The following is a 21,366-nucleotide window of genomic DNA, read 5'->3' on the forward strand; positions in this document are numbered from 1 at the left end:
TTGTGCGTCATTTGATGAATTGGCTCACATACTAGTTAATTACCTGAATGAGGGGTCTAGACCTGATATAGTATGTCCTGCTAGACTGCTACAAAGTGAAGACTCTATAAGTATTTCGACTTCTTGAAAGGAGCTTAGACTTTGTAACTGTAGGAGCGCGTTTTTCAAAAAGTCTCCACTGTACATAGTAGCCCACTGTGGGTATCGCCAAGTAGAATTGACTGTTTAGTGCTAGTTCGGAACTACGATGGTTACTAAGTATGTACTAGAAGGTGCCTAAGCAGTAAGCACGACTGATTTCAAAACAACTTCCGGTTACTCGAGGTTCGTATCCTAATTCAACCATCACTTCTGCTTGAGCCATCATATGCAATCTCTTGTGTAATCCACGAGCAGGATTTCAATTGTGTGCGCCGCAACCTTGGCCAAAGACCTCAACAAAACCACTCTTTGATGGGCCTCTCTCAACAACCGGGGCCGGAGTATGACTTCAAGAGTCCAATCTGCTGGAAATAAAGAACCTCAGGAGCAAGCCTCTTTACATGACCGCAGAGCTTCATTGCTCTGCTATACCCATGTCACAGCCATGGGACTACATTGCTAAGCTTGTCTGCATTGGCGACTCTGGAACTGGAAAATCCAGCGTGAGTTCAACGATCATCGACCTTTCCTTCTCAATAACGCTAACATACATGGCTCGTCCCTAGCTAACAATTCGACTTTGCGAAGGCCGCTTCTCATCTTCTCATGATGTTACGATCGGCGTGGAGTTTGGTTCGCGCATTGTCTCGGTTGGCCCGCCTGCATCAAAGAGCTTTGGATTGGGATTCGACGCTCATACCCACGAATCATCAGCATTGTCGTCTGTTCCGTCAGCTCCTCCACAGACACCTGTCGCTGGTCCGGGAAATTCTGCTGCCACTGGATTGCCCAGTCCTCCGCGGAAGGCGCCCGAATATCAAAAGAGGATGAAACTGTCCCTCTGGGATACAGCTGGTCAAGAAACATATAAATCCATCACCCGTTCTTACTTCCGGGGTGCATCTGGTGCACTCTTGGTCTTTGACATTACCAGGCCTTCTACTTTCCTGTCTTGTACACAGTGGCTCCAGGATCTACGGCAAATTGCTGAAGATGGCATTGTGATCATTCTGGTTGGAAACAAAAGCGACCTTGCAGACGACGGTTTGGCCTCAAGTCAGAGGAAGGTGACCAGGCAGCAAGCAGAAGAATGGTGTCGCATGAATAATGTTGCGAAATATGTTGAGACGAGTGCAAAATTTGGAGATAATGTGGAATGTGCGTTTCTAGAGGTGGCCGAACTGATTTACCGCAACATCGAAGCTGGTAAATATGATCTTCAGGATCGCCGAAGTGGGGTTAAGGGCTTCGGTGCTACCGGAGGCGTGAATCCTGGTACTCCTAAGACAGTTACCTTGGACCTGAATGACGTCATGCGCAACAGTGGAAATAGTGTTGTCGGCGGTTGTTGTTAGTAATCATGCTGAAAAGTCTTGACTAACTTCATTAGTGTATAGCTCGAGCCACTCGCGCAATGCACACTCGTTGTCACATCAATTCTCCATTACTATCTTATTTGCCGAAAGACCCAATGAAGAGAGGTTGGGAAAATCACGTATTCTACATGCCTAAGGACTGGCTTCACACACGCAGGAACAGAAATGCATCGGCCCTTTCTTAGGAAATCCAAAATGCAGAGGGCTGCTTCCGTGCGATGAAGGTCGGACAATGAAGGTCGAACATCGAAGATCGAACAAGACAAAATAGGCAGTCTTTAGAGTAAGAGAGCGAGGGCTCCAATAGACGCGGTTGCGCCACAGACCATATTGAACCTGAAGTCAATGGAGCAGCGAAGCAGGCTGATCGATTCGTGAACAAGGGATGATGGGCTGGTGAGATTCAAAGATGGTCGATCAACTGGCGATCTTCCACCCACTCAGCCAGTTCAAATGCTTCCAATTCTGACTCGGGCCTTCAATACCAAACACCACAACACGAAAGTGCAAGAACATTCCGAGTATGAGAAGATATAGTACGGTGTATACTGCTCCACGCAATTTATCATTGGCCGTCCGAGTGAACCAGTCGACACAAAATCCAAACGTGAGTATAGCGTAGTACAGAGCTGGGTAGTAATGATGGACATATGTCACTCGTGCCATCACCACGAAAGGTAAGTAATGCAAAATCCAGCCAATAACTGGATACAGGCCGGAGTAATGTATATGGTTGATCTCCGCTTGCGAGAGCTCGTTGTATCCTCGCTGCCAGCGCACAAGGTACCAGAAAATGAGGAATCCGAAAGCAGCCAGACTGGCACTGCTGCCCCAGTAGACGATAGGATTTCCCAGGAGATAGTACTTAACAGTGTTATCGTCCCAGGAACACATGCGAAGGCCAACATCCAAGATTGGCCACTGCCAAAACTTTGAGGCAAGGTCATCCTGTTTGTCTGGGTCAGGGACTAGAGCATTGTTGGAAGTCATCATAGCAACATTGAGATGAATGAAGTCTTTCCAGAATGGAGATCTGTAGGAACCAGGATCTCCCGGTGGAACTAGAGATACAAGTAAGTAGACCGATTATTGTAATGAGCAAATGACAAAGAGGCATTCCTTACGTCTTTCGTTGTAGTGAGACTCAACGTTCCAGTGTGTATAAACATCACTAGACTTATTCTCCTTGACACAGGTGGTCTCAATTTGCTTGAAGCCCCACTGTGGAAGATTCACATTTCCGGCCCTGAGGTAACAGCCTAAGACAGGATGCTTCAGACGGAACGCCGTGGTAAGGGTCCTGACCCTACTCCTGTCCTTGGAAGCGACATCATCAATGACTTCAACCGCCCAATGATCCTTCTCATCTCCGATAGTGATATTGCCATAGCAAGATACTTCGTAGTGGCCTTTAGTTACCGGCGCGGAAATCGCATGTGAGTGCAGATTTCGCCCTGTTTGCCCATGAATCAGACGTATCACATCACCGTCGCCGACAAATCTCAGCGGACCACTTGGATCATAAGCGATGTCCTGGCGGTTGGGATAGATGAACCAGTCATTATTCGCATCTTTGTGGTGGTAACATGTGACTTGTTGTTGGGCAGATCCTTCAGGGTAGGTCTGAACATGCGAATGCAACAAGCCACCACCATAGCCCATATTCTTCAAGGTGACCCTGGAGCCATAAGCGACCTCAAGAGGACTGTCCTGACCGACCTCGGTTCCCTTGAGATTTGCTTGAAAGAGCGAACTCATCTGCGCGTCGCCAGGACCGCTATTTTCCAGAATCCAGAAATGGGCGTAAAACGAGAGAGTGTAAACAATGCATGGCACGACTATCAAGCCAGCTATGCGAGCGAAGAGGTGATTCGCCAGAACAGTCTGTCAATCGTTTAGTATCTGGTCAGGTCACCAAGAGATTTCGCAACTAACCCTTGGCACCTTCACATTACCAAATTTGTTCCAGAGATCTTCGACTGTGTAAAGACCTACAATCGCCGTGCAGAAGAATCCAACCCACTTGACACTGCAGACACAGCCGATACTGATACCGGTGAAGAGTAGCCATGCAAACCATTCAAAGGAGAAACTCTTTGACTGCAGTCGATGGAATTTCGCCCAACATAAAGTGGTAGTGAAAGTGAAACATAGTAGCATGGAGTCAAGCAGAATGAATCTCGAGATCGTCGCATATGAGTTTTCGAACAACACCATCAGGCTGATGAGCCAGACAGTAGCCCGACGGAATCCAAGCTCGCGAGCGGTAAAATATGCCAGGGGGACGCAAGCCGCACCAAAGGCAGCATTGAATACACGCATGAAGGTGTAATTGACATCCTCCGGATATTGCTCACCGGACTTGAATTCGAAAGACCCGTTATAGCCAGCCAAATATCCGGAAAGTCCGACCAGCATCTTGCCTAATGGTGGGTGGACATCGAAGTAGAACTCGCGCTTCAAATAGTGGGACCCGAACTTGCCAAAGCTGATCATCAGGACTGGGTTAGCCTGATCGTGCACTACCATAAGACAGTGACATCCTTACTGCGCTTCGTCCCATGTGACGATATTCGAGCGTCCAATGCGATACATGCGGGTGAAAATCGAAAAAGCCGTGAGCAGCACTGGCGCGATGATAGGCTCCCAGTAGGCTAGGTCAGAGCTCGGCCGAGGCTATACCTCGTAGAAAGTATGTAAGCAGCTTTCTGAAGCTATTCGGTTGATAATGTTTACTCCCCAGACAGGAGACAACCCTTACCTTGTATTTCACTTCTATTTCATCCTCAAGATTTTGCTTTAATGCAAGACCTGGCTTCTCTCCACTCACAGCAGTCCTCCGCCTCACATCAGGTGCCATTTTGGCTCCGGTGCTTGAGCCGGTGGATTCGGCCATAGCTCAGAGAATAGAGGACTTCCAGAGAAGAAAGCAAAGGATAAGAGAAGGCGTGCGGTGTAGGTGTTGTAGCTGGAAGCGAAAAGGGTTAGAAATGCTGTCGTAAGCTGGCACAGTACGCCCGGCGAAAATTGAGGGTTCAAATTCAAAAGGAAATAAAGGTCATTTCTCGCGGGTGAAGATGAGCTTCATGTGTCAGAAATAAAGATGTAAGATTTAATGGTGGTGGGGATCGAAAAAGGAGATGTGCTTGAAATGAGGGGCTCCGAAGCAGTAGCAAGGGGAAATTCAACTGAAGGAGTTCGATAAAGTGGAAATGCAGATAAGAAGCAAGAAATAATAAAACAAAAAAGAGTATTTAATCACGGCAGAAAGGAGCAGTGGGATCGAGAGGAGATTGGAGGAAACGGCGAATTGCAAACAAAGGCATAGAGCAGACGCACCCAGATGAAAATGAGAGTTGGCCTGGAGTTAACATGGAAAGCCCGGGAGCACGTTTGCATGTTTCCGCCCCACTTTGGGGCTAGCTTAGGTATTGTTGGGGAAGGGCAGTCCAGACAGCCCGAGCCCATCAGCAATTGCAATCATAGTGCAGAACTAGTTGGTCATCCTTGTACTCCATAACTAAGTAGTTGCCTGAGTAACTAGTTGTGTGCACGGTGCACTAAGCAACTTCAGCTTGTTTGCCTTACTCATGAATTGCTTCCACAGTGGCTGCTCCACAAGGTCTGAGGGTCCTAATTGTAGCTCATAGATGCATCAATCTTTATCTAAGCACGCCAAACAATCATGTCAAGCTGCAAACTTGTATCAAATTCGAAGGTCAATTGTATGTAGATACAGACTCAATGTGCGTGGCTCGAGATTCTATCACAAAACTTTCAATGGTTGGAAGGTGCACAAAAAACCAGAAACAATCAAATCTAAAGACAGAAATGGACGTCATCCCATTTATAGAGTAAGTCAGTGATGAAGAAAGTCAAGAGGCCGCCAAGAAGATGGAGATAGCAAAATCGTAGCATACTTGAGTGCGACGAGATGTTGGCAATATAACGAGCTCAATCGTTCTCTTCCTGCCCAAGACGGCTGTAGTGGTTATTTTGTGGTGATGAAGTAGATCCCTTGTGATGACTGATCATGGTCGAGATCCAACCACCGAATCCCTCCAATCGATTAGGATGACTCTCTGTGTTTCCAGACCTGGCAGATTTGTTATAGGCACTGGGACTCATATTGGGAGGATCGATATCCAGTCCAGGGATGGCATTATCCGCTCCCAAGTGGCCATAGTGTCGTCTAATGTCGAGTGAAGGCACAGGGGAGCCAGCACTCATCAAGGAGCCACGTTCAGCTTGGGTTGCTGGCGTCGGCATCGAAGTCGTCGCATCGCCGAACAAGGTATCCATATCCTCCAACCGGACGCCACTTGTCTCAGGATATAGGAAATATACTTAGGGTACTTGTTAGACAGGCTGGGACGGTGCAAGAAGAAAAAAACCTTATACGGACCTAATACAAAACTGCATGCACAGAAGAAAGCATGCACTAGATAAAGGCGCCACTTGATTGCGGCTTGAAGGACAGGCGTGACTTCGCCGACTAGCCAGTTGAAGGCCCAGTTCGTGGCAGTGCTGATACTGGCGCCCTTCGCACGAATGCTTAAGGGCAGAATTTCGGGGGGGTAAAGCCATGGTATAGGCCCCCAAGATGCACCGAAAGCAGCATTGTATATCATGACAAATATGACCGTAAGTGTCGGTGTTGCCGCGACATCTATATAGATGAAATATGAGATCAAAGATAGAGACACGATCATAGCCACTGCACCTGAGAGAAGAATTGGCCGTCTTCCCCACTGGTCGACAAGATACCACGGAGGCACTGTAGAAGCAAGATAGGATATGGCGTTGATGCCGGTCATCAAGATAGCATCACGGCCAGCCCACCCTGCTGACTCGAAAACGAGTGGGGCGTAGTAAGAGATGACATTGATTCCGTTGAGCTGAGCCAATGCCTGCGCTGACATCGCGATCAATACCCGCCTGTAGTAACGTTTGAACATGTCGCTGTACGACCTTTCGCCCTCTTGCCGTTGAAGAAGAACATTCATCTTAATCTCTCTGTACTCTTGTCTGGCTTTGTCGTTATGCAAATCACCCTTACCATACAGATTTGCAATAACTACCATACCTTCTTCGTCGAAATCATTGTCTAGCAGCCATCTATTTCTATGTTAAAACAATGTCCAGAGTAAACATATGTCTGATCGGTGCATACTTACCTGGGAGATTCGCAAATGATCAGGCTTCCAACACCAAGCAAAGCGCCCATGATGCATTGGCAAAGTAGTGGAAGACGCCATGAGTAGTTGCTATCTATGAAGCTGCAGAAATAGTCTACCCAGACACTTGCAGCGTAGCCGGCAATATTCCCTGTAAATTCGATGCAAGCTAGCTTTCCGCGATTGTGAGGGGGCTGTTTGAGGATGTGTCAGTATACATTGTAAATATACTGGGACGAATTAATGGTAATCATTACCGAGATCTCAGACTGATAGACCGGCACGATTGTAGAAAGTGCCCCAACGCCTAACCCTGCAATGATGCGGCCGACCATCATCATAGGCAATCCTGTCGCAAATGCCTGGAAGCCACCGCCAATGAAGAAGACAATTGACCCGTAGAGAATGGTCTTTCGACGCCCGATCAGGTCACCGACTCGTCCAACAAGTAAGGATGAAATGAATGCTCCTACTTCAAGGATTGCAACAACTGTACCGATTGCCGCTCGCGACGGTTGATTAAAGTAATCCTTGAAATACCATCCTCTAGATTGCATCAGATGTCAGCGCCTGGGATCAAGGTTACCCAATATGAGACATACGTTATGATACCAGACATCACACCTTGGTCATAGCCGAAGAGGAAAACGCCCAGGGACACAAAAACACTTGTGAAATACCTACGTTACGTCAGTTAAGCATATGTGAATAGTTCATCACTCGATATAGATTCCCCTTACAGCAACGGTTTGCCAACCAGTCCATGCATCTGAGCATTTTGTCGATCGTTTGGGGACATTATGGTTGCTAGAATACGTTCTGATCGCGAGATCTTCCTGGGTGGAGGTTCAGGTATTTCGATTGATGGTTTCTCGGTTGCGAAACCGCCGATGGCAGGCAGGTCTGATATATGGACACGCTTTGACTGCTGCGGCCGGTCCTCGGATCTAGTGAGGCCAAAAGTATCTCGATTCGGTTGTTCAGAGAAGGTAGTTCGTAGAAGATGCGCTGCATCGGCAGGCTGTTCAGCCAGATCACCACTATTGGTGAAGATAAAGTCTGAGGAGTGACCTGATGATAGCGAAGAACGCCGGCTTCCCCCCTCAGCCGCAGACCGTCCTACGTTGCCGGACGCTTCAGCGGACAGTCGCTCTTGAGAACGTAAGTACCGCAAGGGTATGTTTGGAGAAATATGCCTTTGGGACGTTTGAAAAGGAATGTTGGCGGTTCTAGTGGGCTGGACGTGGCAGCCCCTTTCCCCAAACAATCAATCGTCGTCTCCTCTTTCTTCCGGTATACTTGACTGACCGCTTTCACCACTCTGTTCCAAGGGGTAGCCAAGACGCTGTTTGGCAAAGCCGCTAAACAGAAGTACGCACCGACGTGCTTCTCTAATTGAAGAAGCAGTTTAGAATGCAACGCTTAGAGTGAGGCGCGACCGTCAAATCCGTGCCTGCAGTTAGAGCAACAGGACACTGCGCTGGGACAGGAGGGACACGCCTGAGCGAAAGTCTTCCAGGTCGACGATAGTGTGTAGCAGAAGACCAGCGTATGGAGGTTTGGTAGGCGGAGAGCGGTCATGCACTAATTGGCAGTGGTCATAAGGCTGCTCACGAGACAATTGCCAAGTTGGTCGATCGACACAGGATGACGGAGTCCGGGGCGCCGACGAGGGTCAGGTGAAGATACGGTAGGTAAGACAATCACGATATTGGCACGAGATCAGGAGTGAATGAGTTCGAGTACTACAAAAGTGGGCGGAGATAGAGCATACTAGCCTCACTGAGCAGGAATAGCGTACAGAGTACGGAGTACGGAGTACAGTGAAGGCTATTGAAATTAGGAGAAAGTCGGCGGCTGGGTAAGTGTTGTGTCTATGAGAGGTGGAGGGACCCCGCAGGCCATGTTGGCAGACCAGCAACGTAAACTCCGCAGTCCGCACACGTCGACGGTCTAGCTAGTACTAGAGTAGGAGTAGGCTAGGCTGAGCTACCCGTCGCGTAGCTACATACCCGCACTCTGAAAGGGATAATGTTTTAAAGTGAACCTCCGATACAACAGTTGAAAGCGGTACACCATATTTATCATTAGAGATAAGGAAATGAGTATAGTAAAGGGGCCGCAAATTCTTAACTGACTGATTAGAGAGCTAGATTTTGTAAGTTTTAATCAGTAGCTTAACTATTGCTATGTGATTATCACTTGTATAGGATGTTAGCTAATATTCTAACCTTGTTTCTTGATTCAAATAATGTATTTACTTCTTAAAATAGTAATCCTTTTAGAAGGAAGACTTCAATGTACAATTATTCTTATATCAAGAAAATAATCATATCTGTATAGTAGTTCCAGGGGTAGAACTATCATTATAAGTGGAAAAATCATTGTTCCGGGAATTGTTTTAAGTTAGTCAATAGAGATTCACTGTATTGTGTTAGCATGTACTACAGAGTACCACAGAGTATTCCGCAATTATGTAGTGTCTTATTTCTGTATAAGTGCCCGTTAACGAATCTCGCTATAACGAACCAGAGTAGCATCCGCAAATGAGTTCATCAGGAGTTCATTGGATAAGGGACTTGCAGCACAACGAACTGATACAAATATGTAGCTTAACCATTCATATAGCAGTGCTCATTTGGTCAGTATAGCGATCTTCATATGTAAAGAAAGACTCTTGAGTATGTTATCATAAAAGATCTTTTAGCAAAATCTCATAAGCATATTAAGCTATCACGAATCTGATGAGAGAAAGTTCAGCTTGAGTGGTTACCTTTTAAAAACGGGATATCGGTTGCGAAGCGCTAAGAAAGCGCTAGCTTTGCAACTCTATGATGATGATCGGTTATTTTGGGAGGCAATTTTTGAATTTGATTGGCTACCCCAATGACAGTAATGTGAATGACAGTACTATTAGGTAATGTGACAGTTTCCGATGACAGTAACGTGACTTTCAAATTAGTTCCGGCGGCTGACGACCATGACTTGATGGAGTAGAGAAAATAGACTTCTATCTTCCCCCCGCCCCTATGGTTATAAATCTGTACCGTAGTATAATGAAGTTAACTTAACTAACTTAACTAGGTAACTTAGTTATCTAGTCTATAGCTTACCTAATGGATCTAAGAACATCTAACTATTACCACCCCAGTATTTCTTTCCCAAGTCTCATGTAGCCGCCCAAAGTGGTTAGTGCGCTTTGGAACGCCTTTGGCTGAGGGTGGCACCCGCAGACAAGGCACTCGGATAATAATTTAGATTGGTCAATTGCAAGTCACCACCACCGGTTACCGTCGCCCATACCTGGAGGGTGGTAAGACTACGTACTTATGGCATTTTCCATATTTTTAACACGATAGATGGTTCAAATTTTGATAGACTCTTCATCGTGTCCGGGTACAAGGGACAGATCTCGAGAAAGAGCGGTCTGATGTTGTAACTCCTTCTACATTGTATGTATGAGTGTTTGAAAACCCAAGTTGGAAGTGCTGTTACTTCTTCCTTTTTGCTATGCTGGACATAAATTTATAGGAATTTTGTAAAACCAAAGACAACCTACACTTCTCAAGTACGAGCATGTTTAACCAAAATAATCTTCACGAATCCAGTAATGGCTGGTCGAGATGACTTACGGCGGGTACAAGATACCTCGAGTACTCCAGTCAGAGAATCTAGTGAATCGTTCACTACTCATGGAGGCATGCGTACATTTGATCCGTCAATCAATGACCTCTGACGGTATTCTCCGTCGAAGCACCCCTCTTCCATTGGCCTGAACTCTAGGAACTTGCTTTTTAGTTCAAGAACCAGGACAATATCACCGAGGTAGACAATCTAGGCAAGCGAGACGATATTTGCACGCCTGATAAATGTAGGAACAGATTAGGGTCGTGCTGAACTTGGGTAGGTCATAAGAAACAGATACATGTATGACAATGCCACAGAGAGAGACCGAGTTAATTATGTATGGGGAATATACATCTATATATGTTCTCAGGCCAGCAAAATGTTAAACCCCTCCCTCTCAATATATACAGTGTCTGACATATAGGCATATTTACGACGCACCAATTCAAAGATCACAAGTCCCGCACTGGTGCTGGGTACCTGACGAATAGCATCTCTGGCAAATCCGCGAAATAGCCACTGTCCCCAGCCTCCGGCCCTGGACGCCTTTCGCTTGCATCGTTTGAAAGTTTCCTGATAGGCATGATAATAAAGAAGTATCATCTGTCGCCTTGGTGGAGAGAAACTGGCTTGGTGATCAAGGTACTCCAGGCGAGTAACATGAATACTTTGGATAATAGATAGCGGGCGTTGTATGGCCTGTTGAGACACTGAAGCTATAATACCCGCAGCCATAAGAAAACACGGCTCCAATGCATAATGAGGTCTAATGAGCGGGACACCCCGGTCACTAGACTGGGAAGCTTGTAAAACATGGGCACCATGAGTGCGCGAAGAGCCATAGTACCATGTGACGAACGAGTAATACGCCTGTGATTTTATGAACTCGAACGACGTGAAGAAAAAAGCGTAGCCGAGAGAATCACGCAAGAAAGAAAGGCTCCAGCCTGCGAAAATACCCCGGGCCCCAATCTGGGTAAGCTTTTGACGGCCATAATGCCACATACTCCGGTATTGTCCCTCAAGCAGATCGTTTGTTCGTAGACGGACTTGGAGAGCATCGAGAGGAGCAGCTACTATGGACTGAATTGTCCCAGCTATGAACCCTGCTGCGAACGTGTTTGAAGGTGAAGGAGGAGGGTATATACATTTGACGCCTTTCGAGACAGATTCGTTGAAAGTTCCGAGAACTTGAAGGTATGACGTATATAGTATGGCACCAATTCTGCTTTTTTTTTAGCGGAAATTCCGCAGATGGTACAGCTAATCGTATAAGCTTACCCGGCATTGGCTAATAAAGGAGGCATGATTTGATTGGGGATGAATCGCCATCCATACGTACGAACAGCATGCATCAGAAGGCCTGGTGTAGTCGTATGCAGGGACCAGCCAGATTTCGTTGAGTGGGGGTTGACAGCCCTGGCAAATGCCTTTTGATATAGAAACCGGCCCGGGAAAATCAGCCAACGGGAGGGACAGAAGGTCAAAGAAGGCGAGGCTACGCACCATATAGCTATGCACAAGGCTGGTCAATATCCAACAATATATATGATTCTCGTTCACGATGAGAGGGTTCTCTTACTCAACTCGGGTGCGAAAAAAAGCTTTGATAGGTGCTCTGAAATAGAATGCAACAAACTGCGCACTCAAGGCACGAATACCAGCAGCAGAGGCACCAGTTGCAGCATTGTGTCGAGGTTTCCTTCGAGATGTTGGATCCGATTGAGCCTGGTCATCAATGCTCGCTTGGTCTTTAGGTGCATATGATACATCATTTGACATCTTGAAGGCTCATAAGAACTGTGAAGAGACCAAATTATTGACTTGACAGAATAGCATGAACGGCCAAGACGAGAGCATGACAATTTAAACTCAGATTTTAGAATGATTCAGTCGTGCATTGTGTGTACTGAAGAGAGGTACGATGAGATGGTGAGGAAGGATACAGGATTCTGAGCTGAAGAAATGGCTCAGATCCTGAGATCGAGCGGGATCTTGACAAAACATCCACAGGCAAGACGATTGAATAGCTGAGAAGAGTGTCGTCGACATTCTTACCCACTAAAGGGTGGTTATACAAACAGCAACAAGGCGCTAAACAAACATCTCAAACATTCATTACTAAAATCTTACTTAGCATGGGCAAAGCGCGCCCCGACTCGCGTCGAGACTGTGCCTAGCTTCTGTCTCCGCGACTGGTAATTAAAGGTTCATTCATTTGCAAATTAACGCGCTGCTACCCTGTTGCATCATCTCCGGACACTGGCCTCCTCAGATTCTACATCAGGTCACTCGTAGCTTCTTTTTCCTCTCAACATCATCCACTTCGGTTCTTCACGCCATACGTCCGCTTTGAGAATCTTGATATAGGGCCGCGTGCTGCTACGGCGTTTCAAGCGTTTCGCCTTTGCCACCGGAAAGCTCACATCATGGCAGAAGACATCTTGATTGATAAGAATACATTCTTCAATCGTCTGACGAGCTTCTACTCGGCATGGAAGTCAGATAGACGCTCTAACAATGCCACTTTTGGCGGCGTCTCATCAATTGTTATTCTCATGGGGAAGACAGACGAGGCTAACAGTTTTCAAAAGAATAATGCGATGCATGTAAGTTACTGCTCAGCCGAATAATGTGGCAATGTGTTAATCAATTATGAAAGTTCTGGCTCCTCGGTTATGAATTCCCTGCTACTCTGCTAGTATTCACCACCGAGGTTGTATATGTTGTCACTACTGCTAAGAAGGGTATGTTCTTCTATTGACTAAATCGCAAGTGGTTTGAGCGCTCATTGATATCAACATACGTTTCGCTAATACGAGTCACAACTCCTAGCCAAGCATCTTGAGCCACTCAAAGGGGGAAAAATTCCAGTAGAGATTCTGGTGACCTCGAAAGATCCCGAAGAGAAAGTGAGATCATTTGAGAAGTGCATAGAGGTCATCAAGACGGCTGGTGTAAGTGATGATATGTTTACCACGACTGATGTCGGATGCTAACGTATAATGCTTTTTTAAAGAGAAAGGTTGGTGTCTTGCCAAAAGACACAGCATCCGGTCCTTTTTCTGAGGACTGGAGACGGGCTTACGCGTCAGCCGTCGGAGAGATGGAAGAAGTCGACATCTCAAACGCTCTCTCGACTGCATTTGCAATCAAAGATACAGACGAGCTAGTGAGTTATTTTAAGCTTCGTGGTATCGGTATGGATAAAGGCGATCACTAATTGTGCGGCAGGTCTCTATTCGAAACGCGTCCCGGGCCTGTAGTGGCTTGATGGCCGAGTACTTTGTGGATGAAATGTCTCGTCTGCTTGACGAAGAGAAGCAAATGACCCACAAGGCTCTCGCCATGAAAATTGATGCGAAAATAGACGACGCGAAATTTTTCAACAAGTTGGCGAAACTTCCGACTGATTTCGATCCTCAACAGATCGACTGGGCATATGGCCCAGTTGTACAAAGCGGAGGGAGATATGATCTCAAGCTCACGGCCACTTCCGACATTAATAACCTTCAACCAGGAATCATTGTTGCAGGATTTGGGATTCGCTATAGGACCTACAGTTCGCTGATCGCGCGTACATATTTGGTCGATCCAAGCAAATCCCAAGAGGCAAACTATGCTTTCCTTCTGAATGTTCGTGATGCGGTCGTCAAAGACATGCGCGAGGGTACAACGGCAAAGGACTTGTACCATAAAGCAATCAGCTTGGTTCGGGCCAAGAAGCCAGAGCTTGAGACGCACTTCGTCAAATCTGTTGGTGCAGGTATTGGAATTGAACTCCGCGATCCTAACATGCTACTTAATGGGAGAAATGATAAAATCCTGAAGAGCGGCATGACATTCTCTATTACGGTTGGCTTGACTGATGTTGAGGACACTAACGGCAAAGACCGGGGTAATTCCGTTTACTCAATGGTTATCACGGATACTGTCCGTGTCGGTGAGAATGGCCCACTTGTTTTCACGAAAGATGCCGGTGTGGACATGGACTCAGTCTCCTTTTATTTCGGAGATGAGGAAGAATCTGAAAAGCCTGTCAAGGAGAAAAAGGAAGCCAAATCCAGTGCCATTGCTAGTAGGAATGTGACTCGAACAAAGCTACGTGCCGAGAGGCCAACTCAAATCAACGAAGGCGCAGAGGCACGGCGCCGTGAGCATCAAAAGGAACTGGCCACCAAGAAAACAAAGGAAGGGCTGGACAGATTCGCCGGTACCACAGGAGACGACAATGGGGTCACACACAAAAAGTTCAAGAGATTCGAGTCTTACAAGAGGGATAATCAATTACCTCCAAAAGTGAAAGACCTCACCATCTATGTTGACCATAAAGCATCGACGGTCATTGTCCCCATCATGGGTCGTCCAGTCCCGTTTCATATCAACACTATCAAGAATGCCAGTAAGAGTGATGAGGGAGAATATGCCTACCTGAGAATCAACTTTCTGTCACCAGGTCAAGGTGTTGGTAGAAAAGACGACCAGCCCTTCGAAGACCTCTCAGCACACTTTTTGCGAAATCTGACACTTCGGTCCAAAGATAACAACCGACTCGCTCAAGTCGCTCAGGATATCACAGAGCTGCGGAAAAACGCACTACGACGCGAGCAAGAGAAGAAGGAAATGGAGGATGTGGTTGAACAGGACAAGCTGATTGAAATAAGGAGTAAGTGATTCGAGGTACTCAACTCACTGAACCCTTTGAGAGTAACAATTCTAGATCGTCGTCCCGTCAAACTACCCGATGTTTATCTCCGACCACCGCTGGACGGGAAGCGAGTTCCTGGCGAGGTCGAGATACATCAGAACGGCCTTCGCTATATGTCACCCTTTCGAAACGAACATGTCGACGTACTCTTTAGCAATGTCAAACATCTCTTCTTCCAACCATGCGCTCATGAGCTGATCGTCTTGATACACGTCCATCTGAAGACGCCTATACTAATAGGTAAAAGAAAGACCAGAGATGTTCAATTCTACAGAGAAGCTACTGAAATGCAGTTTGATGAGACTGGTAATCGCAGACGTAAACACCGCTACGGGGACGAGGAAGAGTTCGAGGCTGAACAGGAAGAACGGCGGCGCAGAGCAGCATTGGATCGCGAATTCAAGGCCTTCGCTGAAAAAATCGCAGATGCTGGCAAGGACGAGGGGGTAGACGTTGACATCCCTTTTAGGGAAATTGGCTTTACTGGTGTTCCCAATAGGTCAAATGTCTTGATTCAGCCTACAACAGATGCTCTTGTCCAATTGACAGAGCCCCCGTTCTTGGTCATAACTCTGAATGAGGTTGAAATTGCCCATTTAGAACGCGTACAGGTATGGTACAAGCTTCAGAGTGATATTGCAAGATTAACATGGCTCTAGTTTGGACTGAAAAACTTTGACCTCGTCTTTGTTTTCAAGGACTTCCACCGGGCACCCGTACACATAAACACGATCCCCGTGGAGTCGTTAGAGGGTGTGAAGGATTGGCTGGATTCCGTTGATCTTGCTTTCACGGAAGGCCCCTTGAATTTAAACTGGACTACTATCATGAAGACAGTAGTGAGTGATCCGTACGGATTCTTTGCTGATGGGGGTTGGTCGTTCCTTGCAGCAGAATCCGACTCAGAGGGCGGATCTGATGAGGAAGAGGAATCTGCTTTTGAGCTCTCCGAATCCGAGCTTGCAGCTGCAGATGAAAGTTCCGAAGATGACAGTGAGTTCGATGACGACGCCAGCGCTGAGGAGAGCGATGAGTTCAGCGCGGAAGAAGAGAGTGGTGAAGATTGGGACGAGTTGGAATTGAAGGCGAAAAAGAAGGATCGGGAAGGTGGTTTGGACGACGAGGAGCGGGGAAAGAAACGAAAGAGATAACTTTCCTACAACCCTAGCACAATGACATACTCATTATTAGTTCGCTTGCGAACTACATCAACCGCGACTGCTACCAGTACTGCTATGCTCGCAATTTACGGAGAATACTGCCGCCCCTCAGTAAACATGGATTCTCTTTTCATTTGCCAAAAATGAAACACTGCCATGCCGGACTTCAAGAATCGGTTACCACTGTTGATTCTTGGCGACTGTTGTGACCATCTGTGGTGTTATTATGTGCAGGAGCTCCATTCGCCCCGTCCAAATATCGAACCGTCAAAAGGCAGCGTCACTTTCCTGCCCTCATGGAAGACCACATATTCCTCATCCTCTCGACTTGGTTCGGTGTGAAATTCTCGTAACAGTCATCAGAGGAATAGTCCATATAATTGTGGATTGCGTCCAAGCCAGGAAGTTCTGGACATGAATCTTTTTGCGCAGGGCATCCATTCGTCGGCTCGGACTGCTGCGGAGTGTCATCAATGTAGTCGCCCTCGCTACTGGATGAGCAAGTGTCTCCTTCAAACGTATGTAGGAGTCCATTCCAGTGCCCTATCTCGTGCACAGCAGTTCCGCCTCGATTGTAATGCGGCAACAAACCTCCAGGCATAGTCTTGGCTAAGACATTGCAGCCGTCCTTGATGTATGTGGAGCGCGGGCTACTTGCATTTATGCTTGGGTCAGGTAAAGTGCAGAAACCGAGAACGCTGGACGATGGGGAATCCACTTGTCGCGCAACATCGTCTTGCAACGCTCGAGCGCCTCCATCGGCTGAGAGCTGAAGATCTGTCTGGAAATAAACATTAAGAGTGCTATAACTCCCTCTGCGCAAAGCGCTCTTCATTGCAATGTCATCCTGGTTATGGGCCCACGTATCATTCACATGACGAGTGATACCTTTGAGACGATAGGATATAGTGGCATTTTTATATGCCTCCTGTAGATATACCAACTAGGTTTGGGTCATACTCAGCGGACGTGGTCATAAAAATCACGGGGCAGAACAAACCTGAGAAGCGATCATTTGGTCCGAAACCGAGTTGGCCGCCGCCTGGCTGCTCACAATATGGAACCATGTCTCTATTTCGATTGTATTTACAGCCACACGAGTCTCATGAGACAAGGATGAGTTATCTCGTCGGTTTGACACGCTCAGCCTCCTGTGCTCTGCTTTCAATTGATCGCTGGGAGCAGGCGTAGCACAGAAACCGCGGTCTAAAGACGATGCGCTGCACAAGACCCGCATGCCCACCATGATAAGCATCAACACAGATAGTAGGGAATTCATGAGATTCATACTAATTCTTGGAAAATGGAGAATCACCTCTTTCAAGGGACCAACCGCACAATATAAAGGAAAACGAGGGGCCGTTACCAGTGGTTACGTGGAATGTGTTGTTAGCCAAGTGCAACAACTTGTCAAAAAAATTCCGTACGTTCAAGAATGCCGCAGCTAGGGATGCATGCGCAGATTGGAAGAACAAAAACAGTGTTTTCCCGCACGCGTCTGATCAGAAGAGCAGACAACTTAGAACAGCTCTGATCAATTTGTATAGACGAAAGTGAGGCACAATCCGAGCAACTCCATGAATACAGCCCTCAGAAACATGTAGGTCCGGGTCGAGAAACGCAACCACCATACAACGAGCAGGACTGCTTGGAAAATAGAAAGAGAGAGAATACATTCCTGAGGCAGGCCATGGGACGAGCGAACGGTGGATATCGCTAAGGAGCATGGGACCCAAACCTCTCATCTCTTCCTGTTGAAGTGGCAGAGCTATCATGATCATTGTTCCACGTCAAGTAAGTATGATCGCCGAGTTTTCTAGATGAACGTAGATTAGGACCGTTCCTCTCACCCCATTTCAGAATGGCATCTTAAGGGCATGAAAGTCCGTACCTGGGTCGTACTAGGTGAGCGATGGTAAAAAGTGCGCCGAGCACAATGCACACTCCACCAACAACTACATACGCAATGCCCATAAACGGGTTTTGACCACCAATAACAGTCCGAGTGGATATGAGTATCGACTTCGTACCACCGTACTCCGTGACTGGAAAGCCTATTTAGCTGTTAGCAACCGCAATATTACTACTAGGAGCTAAGAACATACGATCCTCGATATCAAGCTGATAGCTTCCAGCAGCCATGGCCGATGTGTCATTTCTCCGCGATAATTTGCTGAAAGCCGGCAATGCTGCGGTTCTCATCCATACCATAAATTCTTCATCCTCATGAAGATTCGGTATCCCGTCAACATATCCATTTGGATAGCGATCATGCCAATTAGGAGGAGGAACGACCTGCCACTTATCGTACTGGGTTTTCTTAATCAGCTGTTTGTCACTGTCCCATGCTATACCTTTGTTAGTCATGTAATATGTCTGAGCATCATCGCCATTCAAAAGCTGTGGGCTGCTAATTGTATCATTAAATTGCGAATTTGCGATAAGACCGCATGGATAATACGCCTTTCCAGAAGGGTCAAGTTCAAGAGGATCACAAGATCCTCCTTTGATAGTGTCATTGTCAACAGCCTTCCCTTTCAGCTGATCAATATCGAGTGACTTGACGTATCTGCGGTGGTTCTGGTAGAAATTGGTCAGGCGATAGTACATGAATACGGGCGGCTCTAATTTATCTGGAATTTCGAAGATCAAGCGACAAACAGTTGTCCCGTTTTTGTCTAGGCTCTGCCAAGTCGGTGTTGACTGTTCTTTGCTGGACTTGAACGAAGTTTTCACTCTATCCGTAATGGAAGTTGGCTGGGACGATGCCTTGTCGGCACATTCTGAATAGTCTATGACAATCTCTTGGACCTGGAGGCATTTAGCTTCTGGTAGGGCAAGTATAGCTTGGTCCGACACATACCTGCGAGCTTGCCCATAGCAAAAGACCACCGATGGGAGCAAAAATTACGCCGATGACAAAGAAGAGAGGCAATACGCTCTTAGGGGTCAAAATAGGCCTGTTATGAGTCAGTCTTCTTGCCTGAACTGGGATCAGTTGTGGTCTCCTTACTGCCAGGCTTTCAGGCGCTGTTGCCGAAAAGCGGTGTCTGTTTATCTATCAGACTCATGTCAAATTGCATCGAAGATACTGTGCTCACTCGCTGGTCTTCTGTTCCTAGACTTTTTCTCGTCATCGGGACGCCCATGATCTTCGTCACTGTGCTCTGTACGGGATGCTTGTGTACGAGACATTGCTGCTGAACCTAGACTTATGCGTCGCCAGTCATAAGACAGGAGGTTGATGAGAGATGCGGCGCGACTTAAGGATTCTTAGGGGGTGACTTGCACAATGTTCATAGGTGGATCAGGTGGCGCAGAGTTACTAGGCACTACGTATAACGGATGCCGGGACTGCGTGATTGGCGGGTAAAGCTCCCCAGTTTCATGGCCGGACATCTGCCGAGCTGCCGCAGTGCCGTGGCTTGACTGGGGCTAATGTCACGCATTTTCTGAGCCCTGTTTCTGCAGAGCTATGATACAAGTCTACTCTGGTCTCTCACATTATGCAGAGTTCATATACTTCCCGATCACCTGGCATATATGAGGCAAGATATCTCGTGAAAAGGTAGTGAATCGCATCCAGAGTCTAGATATCTTAGGAACACAGGCCGCCCCCAGAGATCAATCTTAAGGCATGACACAAGAAGTTTGCCACAGCCACATCAGCCAAGCAAGCGAAGAGAATTAAAATGCAATCCCTTTAGGTGAGTGGGATACGAGGGAAGCTAAAGCATATCAAGGGTATAAATTATAGGTCGCCTAGGGTCGAAATATGAGTACCAGAAAGGTGGCTAGGCGGCGGCGACTGTCATGTGGTCAATGATAGTCTGTTATGTCTAGGTGCAAACTCAAGCAACATTGTATAATCATGGCTAGTAATGAAGACAAATGGAAAGGGAACATTGGGGTAAAAGCTGAATCACTGCCAACATCGAGAGCCGAATCGCTAATTGACCACAAGAAAGCGCGAAAGATGAGAACCTGATCTAAACTTACAGGTCCTATTCTCGACGATACTGTTCAAAGTGTTCTGGATTGAACCAGCCCACGCGTTCATATGCAGTCCATAACTTGCTTGCCTTGTTCACGTCGATCTTGCAAGCCTGTTGGGCGTCTGTCTTTCGAAACTCCTTACCGACATTCAGGGCTTTAACTCTAGCTTCAAAGATCCGCCGCTTGCTGCATAAATATGTTGCGCATGATAGCCTTAAAGTCGCTGCAAGGCTGAGCTCTGCCGAGCTGAGTAAATGCCTATCTGGGTCACGACTGAGGTCTAACACCTGTCCTTTCCAATCTGCCTTCAAAGCCTTTTCATTGCCACCAAGAGTCTTTATTGACGGGGAATAGTCTTGAATGGAGCTGTAATCGATATCGTCCCGGTTCGTCCCTAAAGTGCGAGCCTGCTTTGCGCTGAACGGTGGCAGCTCAAAATGCTCAAGAGACCTCTGCTTTGGTGTAGATTTCGGAGTTCGTTTGACTCTAGAAATCCGTGGAACGCGGGGTTGTACAGCCACCATTTTCTTCAACGGTGCTGGTGCGAGTTTCTTGAGCTTGGGCTTGGTTGACTGGGGGCAATGACGGTTCATCAGTAGCAACTGACGCTCTAATGTTTCTCGCTCCTGTCTGGCCCATGCTGCTGGATCGCGATTAAACTGCGAAGATACAATCGGTACGCATGAAAGGGCTAGAAGATACTCGTCACGCGTCGGTTTATTTAGTTTGTTCTCGAACCTTGCCATGTGAGAATTGATATGCTGATTGACCAACGCTTCCGCTGTGTTCGGAAGCATGGGGCCAAACAAAGGTTCATCAGTGGCAAAATCATTTAAAGACTCATGTCGAGGGAAAAGAAGAGGATCTCTGGATGTGCCAACGACAGTGTCTTTGTCAATATGTTCGGAAGTGCTTGATTTCCTCTTTTTTGTTCCAGTATAGGGCGTAACGGGCGGCGACGGCAAATTCATTTCTGACTGCGTACGCTTCCGATCGCCTGAGATGGGAGGTAGTTCCATACTATGACTATATGTTGGATCCTGCGACAGTGTGTAACTGGACATCGTAGTCGAATTGAAACTCTCCAGAGGTTTTGACTCTGGAGGGGACATTAGACTGGAGACAGACGGAAGACGACTCATTTTGTTTTATCGGTCTGGTTTTGCGACGGGGCAGGAGTA

The 21,366-nt window shown here is 47.0% G+C and overlaps 8 protein-coding genes across 8 annotated transcripts; 2 read left to right on the forward strand and 6 right to left on the reverse strand.

Moving 5' to 3' along the window:
• Positions 1-305: 305 nt before the first annotated feature.
• BP01DRAFT_360675 (GTPase Rab2, small G protein superfamily) lies at positions 306-1,603 on the forward strand. Its single transcript, XM_025575965.1, has 2 exons — positions 306-644; positions 708-1,603. Exons 1-2 carry the CDS (start codon positions 543-545, stop codon positions 1,494-1,496), a joined length of 891 nt encoding a protein of 296 aa, XP_025427155.1. The 5' UTR covers positions 306-542; the 3' UTR covers positions 1,497-1,603.
• On the reverse strand, positions 1,562-4,871 carry pmt2 (protein O-mannosyl transferase). Its single transcript, XM_025575966.1, has 5 exons — positions 4,279-4,871; positions 4,066-4,193; positions 3,453-4,005; positions 2,642-3,401; positions 1,562-2,578 (listed from the first exon to the last, which is right to left on the reverse strand). Exons 1-5 carry the CDS (start codon positions 4,411-4,413, stop codon positions 1,935-1,937), a joined length of 2,220 nt encoding a protein of 739 aa, XP_025427156.1. The 5' UTR covers positions 4,414-4,871; the 3' UTR covers positions 1,562-1,934.
• A 600-nt stretch (positions 4,872-5,471) lies between these two features.
• BP01DRAFT_386677 (putative MFS monosaccharide transporter) lies at positions 5,472-7,493 on the reverse strand (the record flags this gene model as incomplete). The annotated part of the gene is made up of 6 exons (XM_025577683.1): positions 5,472-5,863; positions 5,923-6,635; positions 6,695-6,888; positions 6,952-7,240; positions 7,297-7,374; positions 7,435-7,493. The coding sequence occupies 6 exons, from the start codon at positions 7,491-7,493 to the stop codon at positions 5,472-5,474; spliced, it is 1,725 nt and encodes a 574-aa protein (XP_025427157.1).
• Positions 7,494-10,644: 3,151 nt separating this feature from the next.
• BP01DRAFT_349792 (putative mitochondrial carrier protein) lies at positions 10,645-12,371 on the reverse strand. The gene is made up of 4 exons (XM_025573767.1): positions 11,904-12,371; positions 11,828-11,834; positions 11,603-11,751; positions 10,645-11,546 (listed from the first exon to the last, which is right to left on the reverse strand). The coding sequence occupies exons 1-4, from the start codon at positions 12,101-12,103 to the stop codon at positions 10,688-10,690; spliced, it is 1,215 nt and encodes a 404-aa protein (XP_025427158.1). The 5' UTR covers positions 12,104-12,371; the 3' UTR covers positions 10,645-10,687.
• A 379-nt stretch (positions 12,372-12,750) lies between these two features.
• spt16 (chromatin-remodeling protein SPT16) lies at positions 12,751-16,180 on the forward strand (the record flags this gene model as incomplete). The annotated part of the gene is made up of 7 exons (XM_025577684.1): positions 12,751-12,930; positions 12,984-13,068; positions 13,157-13,278; positions 13,341-13,493; positions 13,556-14,987; positions 15,042-15,640; positions 15,689-16,180. 7 exons carry the CDS (start codon positions 12,751-12,753, stop codon positions 16,178-16,180), a joined length of 3,063 nt encoding a protein of 1,020 aa, XP_025427159.1.
• A 144-nt stretch (positions 16,181-16,324) lies between these two features.
• BP01DRAFT_185300 (zinc metalloprotease) lies at positions 16,325-17,589 on the reverse strand. The gene is made up of 3 exons (XM_025570902.1): positions 17,480-17,589; positions 17,190-17,409; positions 16,325-17,132 (listed from the first exon to the last, which is right to left on the reverse strand). Exons 2-3 carry the CDS (start codon positions 17,202-17,204, stop codon positions 16,470-16,472), a joined length of 678 nt encoding a protein of 225 aa, XP_025427160.1. The 5' UTR covers positions 17,205-17,409; positions 17,480-17,589; the 3' UTR covers positions 16,325-16,469.
• A 19-nt stretch (positions 17,590-17,608) lies between these two features.
• On the reverse strand, positions 17,609-19,480 carry BP01DRAFT_360679 (CDC50/LEM3 family protein). Its single transcript, XM_025575967.1, has 6 exons — positions 19,291-19,480; positions 19,203-19,239; positions 19,053-19,149; positions 18,295-19,000; positions 18,081-18,243; positions 17,609-18,005 (listed from the first exon to the last, which is right to left on the reverse strand). Exons 1-6 carry the CDS (start codon positions 19,382-19,384, stop codon positions 17,906-17,908), a joined length of 1,197 nt encoding a protein of 398 aa, XP_025427161.1. The 5' UTR covers positions 19,385-19,480; the 3' UTR covers positions 17,609-17,905.
• A 713-nt stretch (positions 19,481-20,193) lies between these two features.
• BP01DRAFT_306463 (SWIRM domain-containing protein) lies at positions 20,194-21,327 on the reverse strand (the record flags this gene model as incomplete). Its single annotated transcript, XM_025572239.1, has 1 exon — positions 20,194-21,327. The coding sequence occupies one exon, from the start codon at positions 21,325-21,327 to the stop codon at positions 20,194-20,196; it is 1,134 nt and encodes a 377-aa protein (XP_025427162.1).
• Between the last annotated feature and the right edge of the window lie 39 nt (positions 21,328-21,366).

This window comes from Aspergillus saccharolyticus (genome assembly GCF_003184585.1).
Source record: "Aspergillus saccharolyticus JOP 1030-1 unplaced genomic scaffold BP01scaffold_51, whole genome shotgun sequence".
In the NCBI taxonomy this organism is placed as follows: Eukaryota; Fungi; Ascomycota; class Eurotiomycetes; order Eurotiales; family Aspergillaceae; genus Aspergillus; species Aspergillus saccharolyticus.

Bases quoted from the DNA above. Each gene is read 5' to 3' on its own strand.
- BP01DRAFT_360675 (XM_025575965.1), top strand. From the start codon at position 543: ATGACCGCAGAGCTTCATTGCTCTGCTATACCCATGTCACAGCCATGG. The intron at 645-707 runs GTGAGTTCAACG...GCTCGTCCCTAG, and splicing joins CTGGAACTGGAAAATCCAGC to CTAACAATTCGACTTTGCGA.
- pmt2 (XM_025575966.1), bottom strand. From the start codon at position 4,413: ATGGCCGAATCCACCGGCTCAAGCACCGGAGCCAAAATGGCACCTGAT. The intron at 4,006-4,065 runs GTAAGGATGTCA...CCTGATGATCAG, and splicing joins GTCACATGGGACGAAGCGCA to CTTTGGCAAGTTCGGGTCCC. The intron at 3,402-3,452 runs GTTAGTTGCGAA...AACGATTGACAG, and splicing joins GTAATGTGAAGGTGCCAAGG to ACTGTTCTGGCGAATCACCT.
- BP01DRAFT_349792 (XM_025573767.1), bottom strand. From the start codon at position 12,103: ATGTCAAATGATGTATCATATGCACCTAAAGACCAAGCGAGCATTGAT. The intron at 11,547-11,602 runs GTAAGCTTATAC...AAAAAAAAGCAG, and splicing joins CCTTTATTAGCCAATGCCGG to AATTGGTGCCATACTATATA.
- BP01DRAFT_360679 (XM_025575967.1), bottom strand. From the start codon at position 19,384: ATGTCTCGTACACAAGCATCCCGTACAGAGCACAGTGACGAAGATCAT. The intron at 19,150-19,202 runs GTAAGGAGACCA...GACTCATAACAG, and splicing joins CAGCGCCTGAAAGCCTGGCA to GCCTATTTTGACCCCTAAGA. The intron at 18,006-18,080 runs GTACGGACTTTC...ACGTTCATCTAG, and splicing joins GCTCACCTAGTACGACCCAG to AAAACTCGGCGATCATACTT.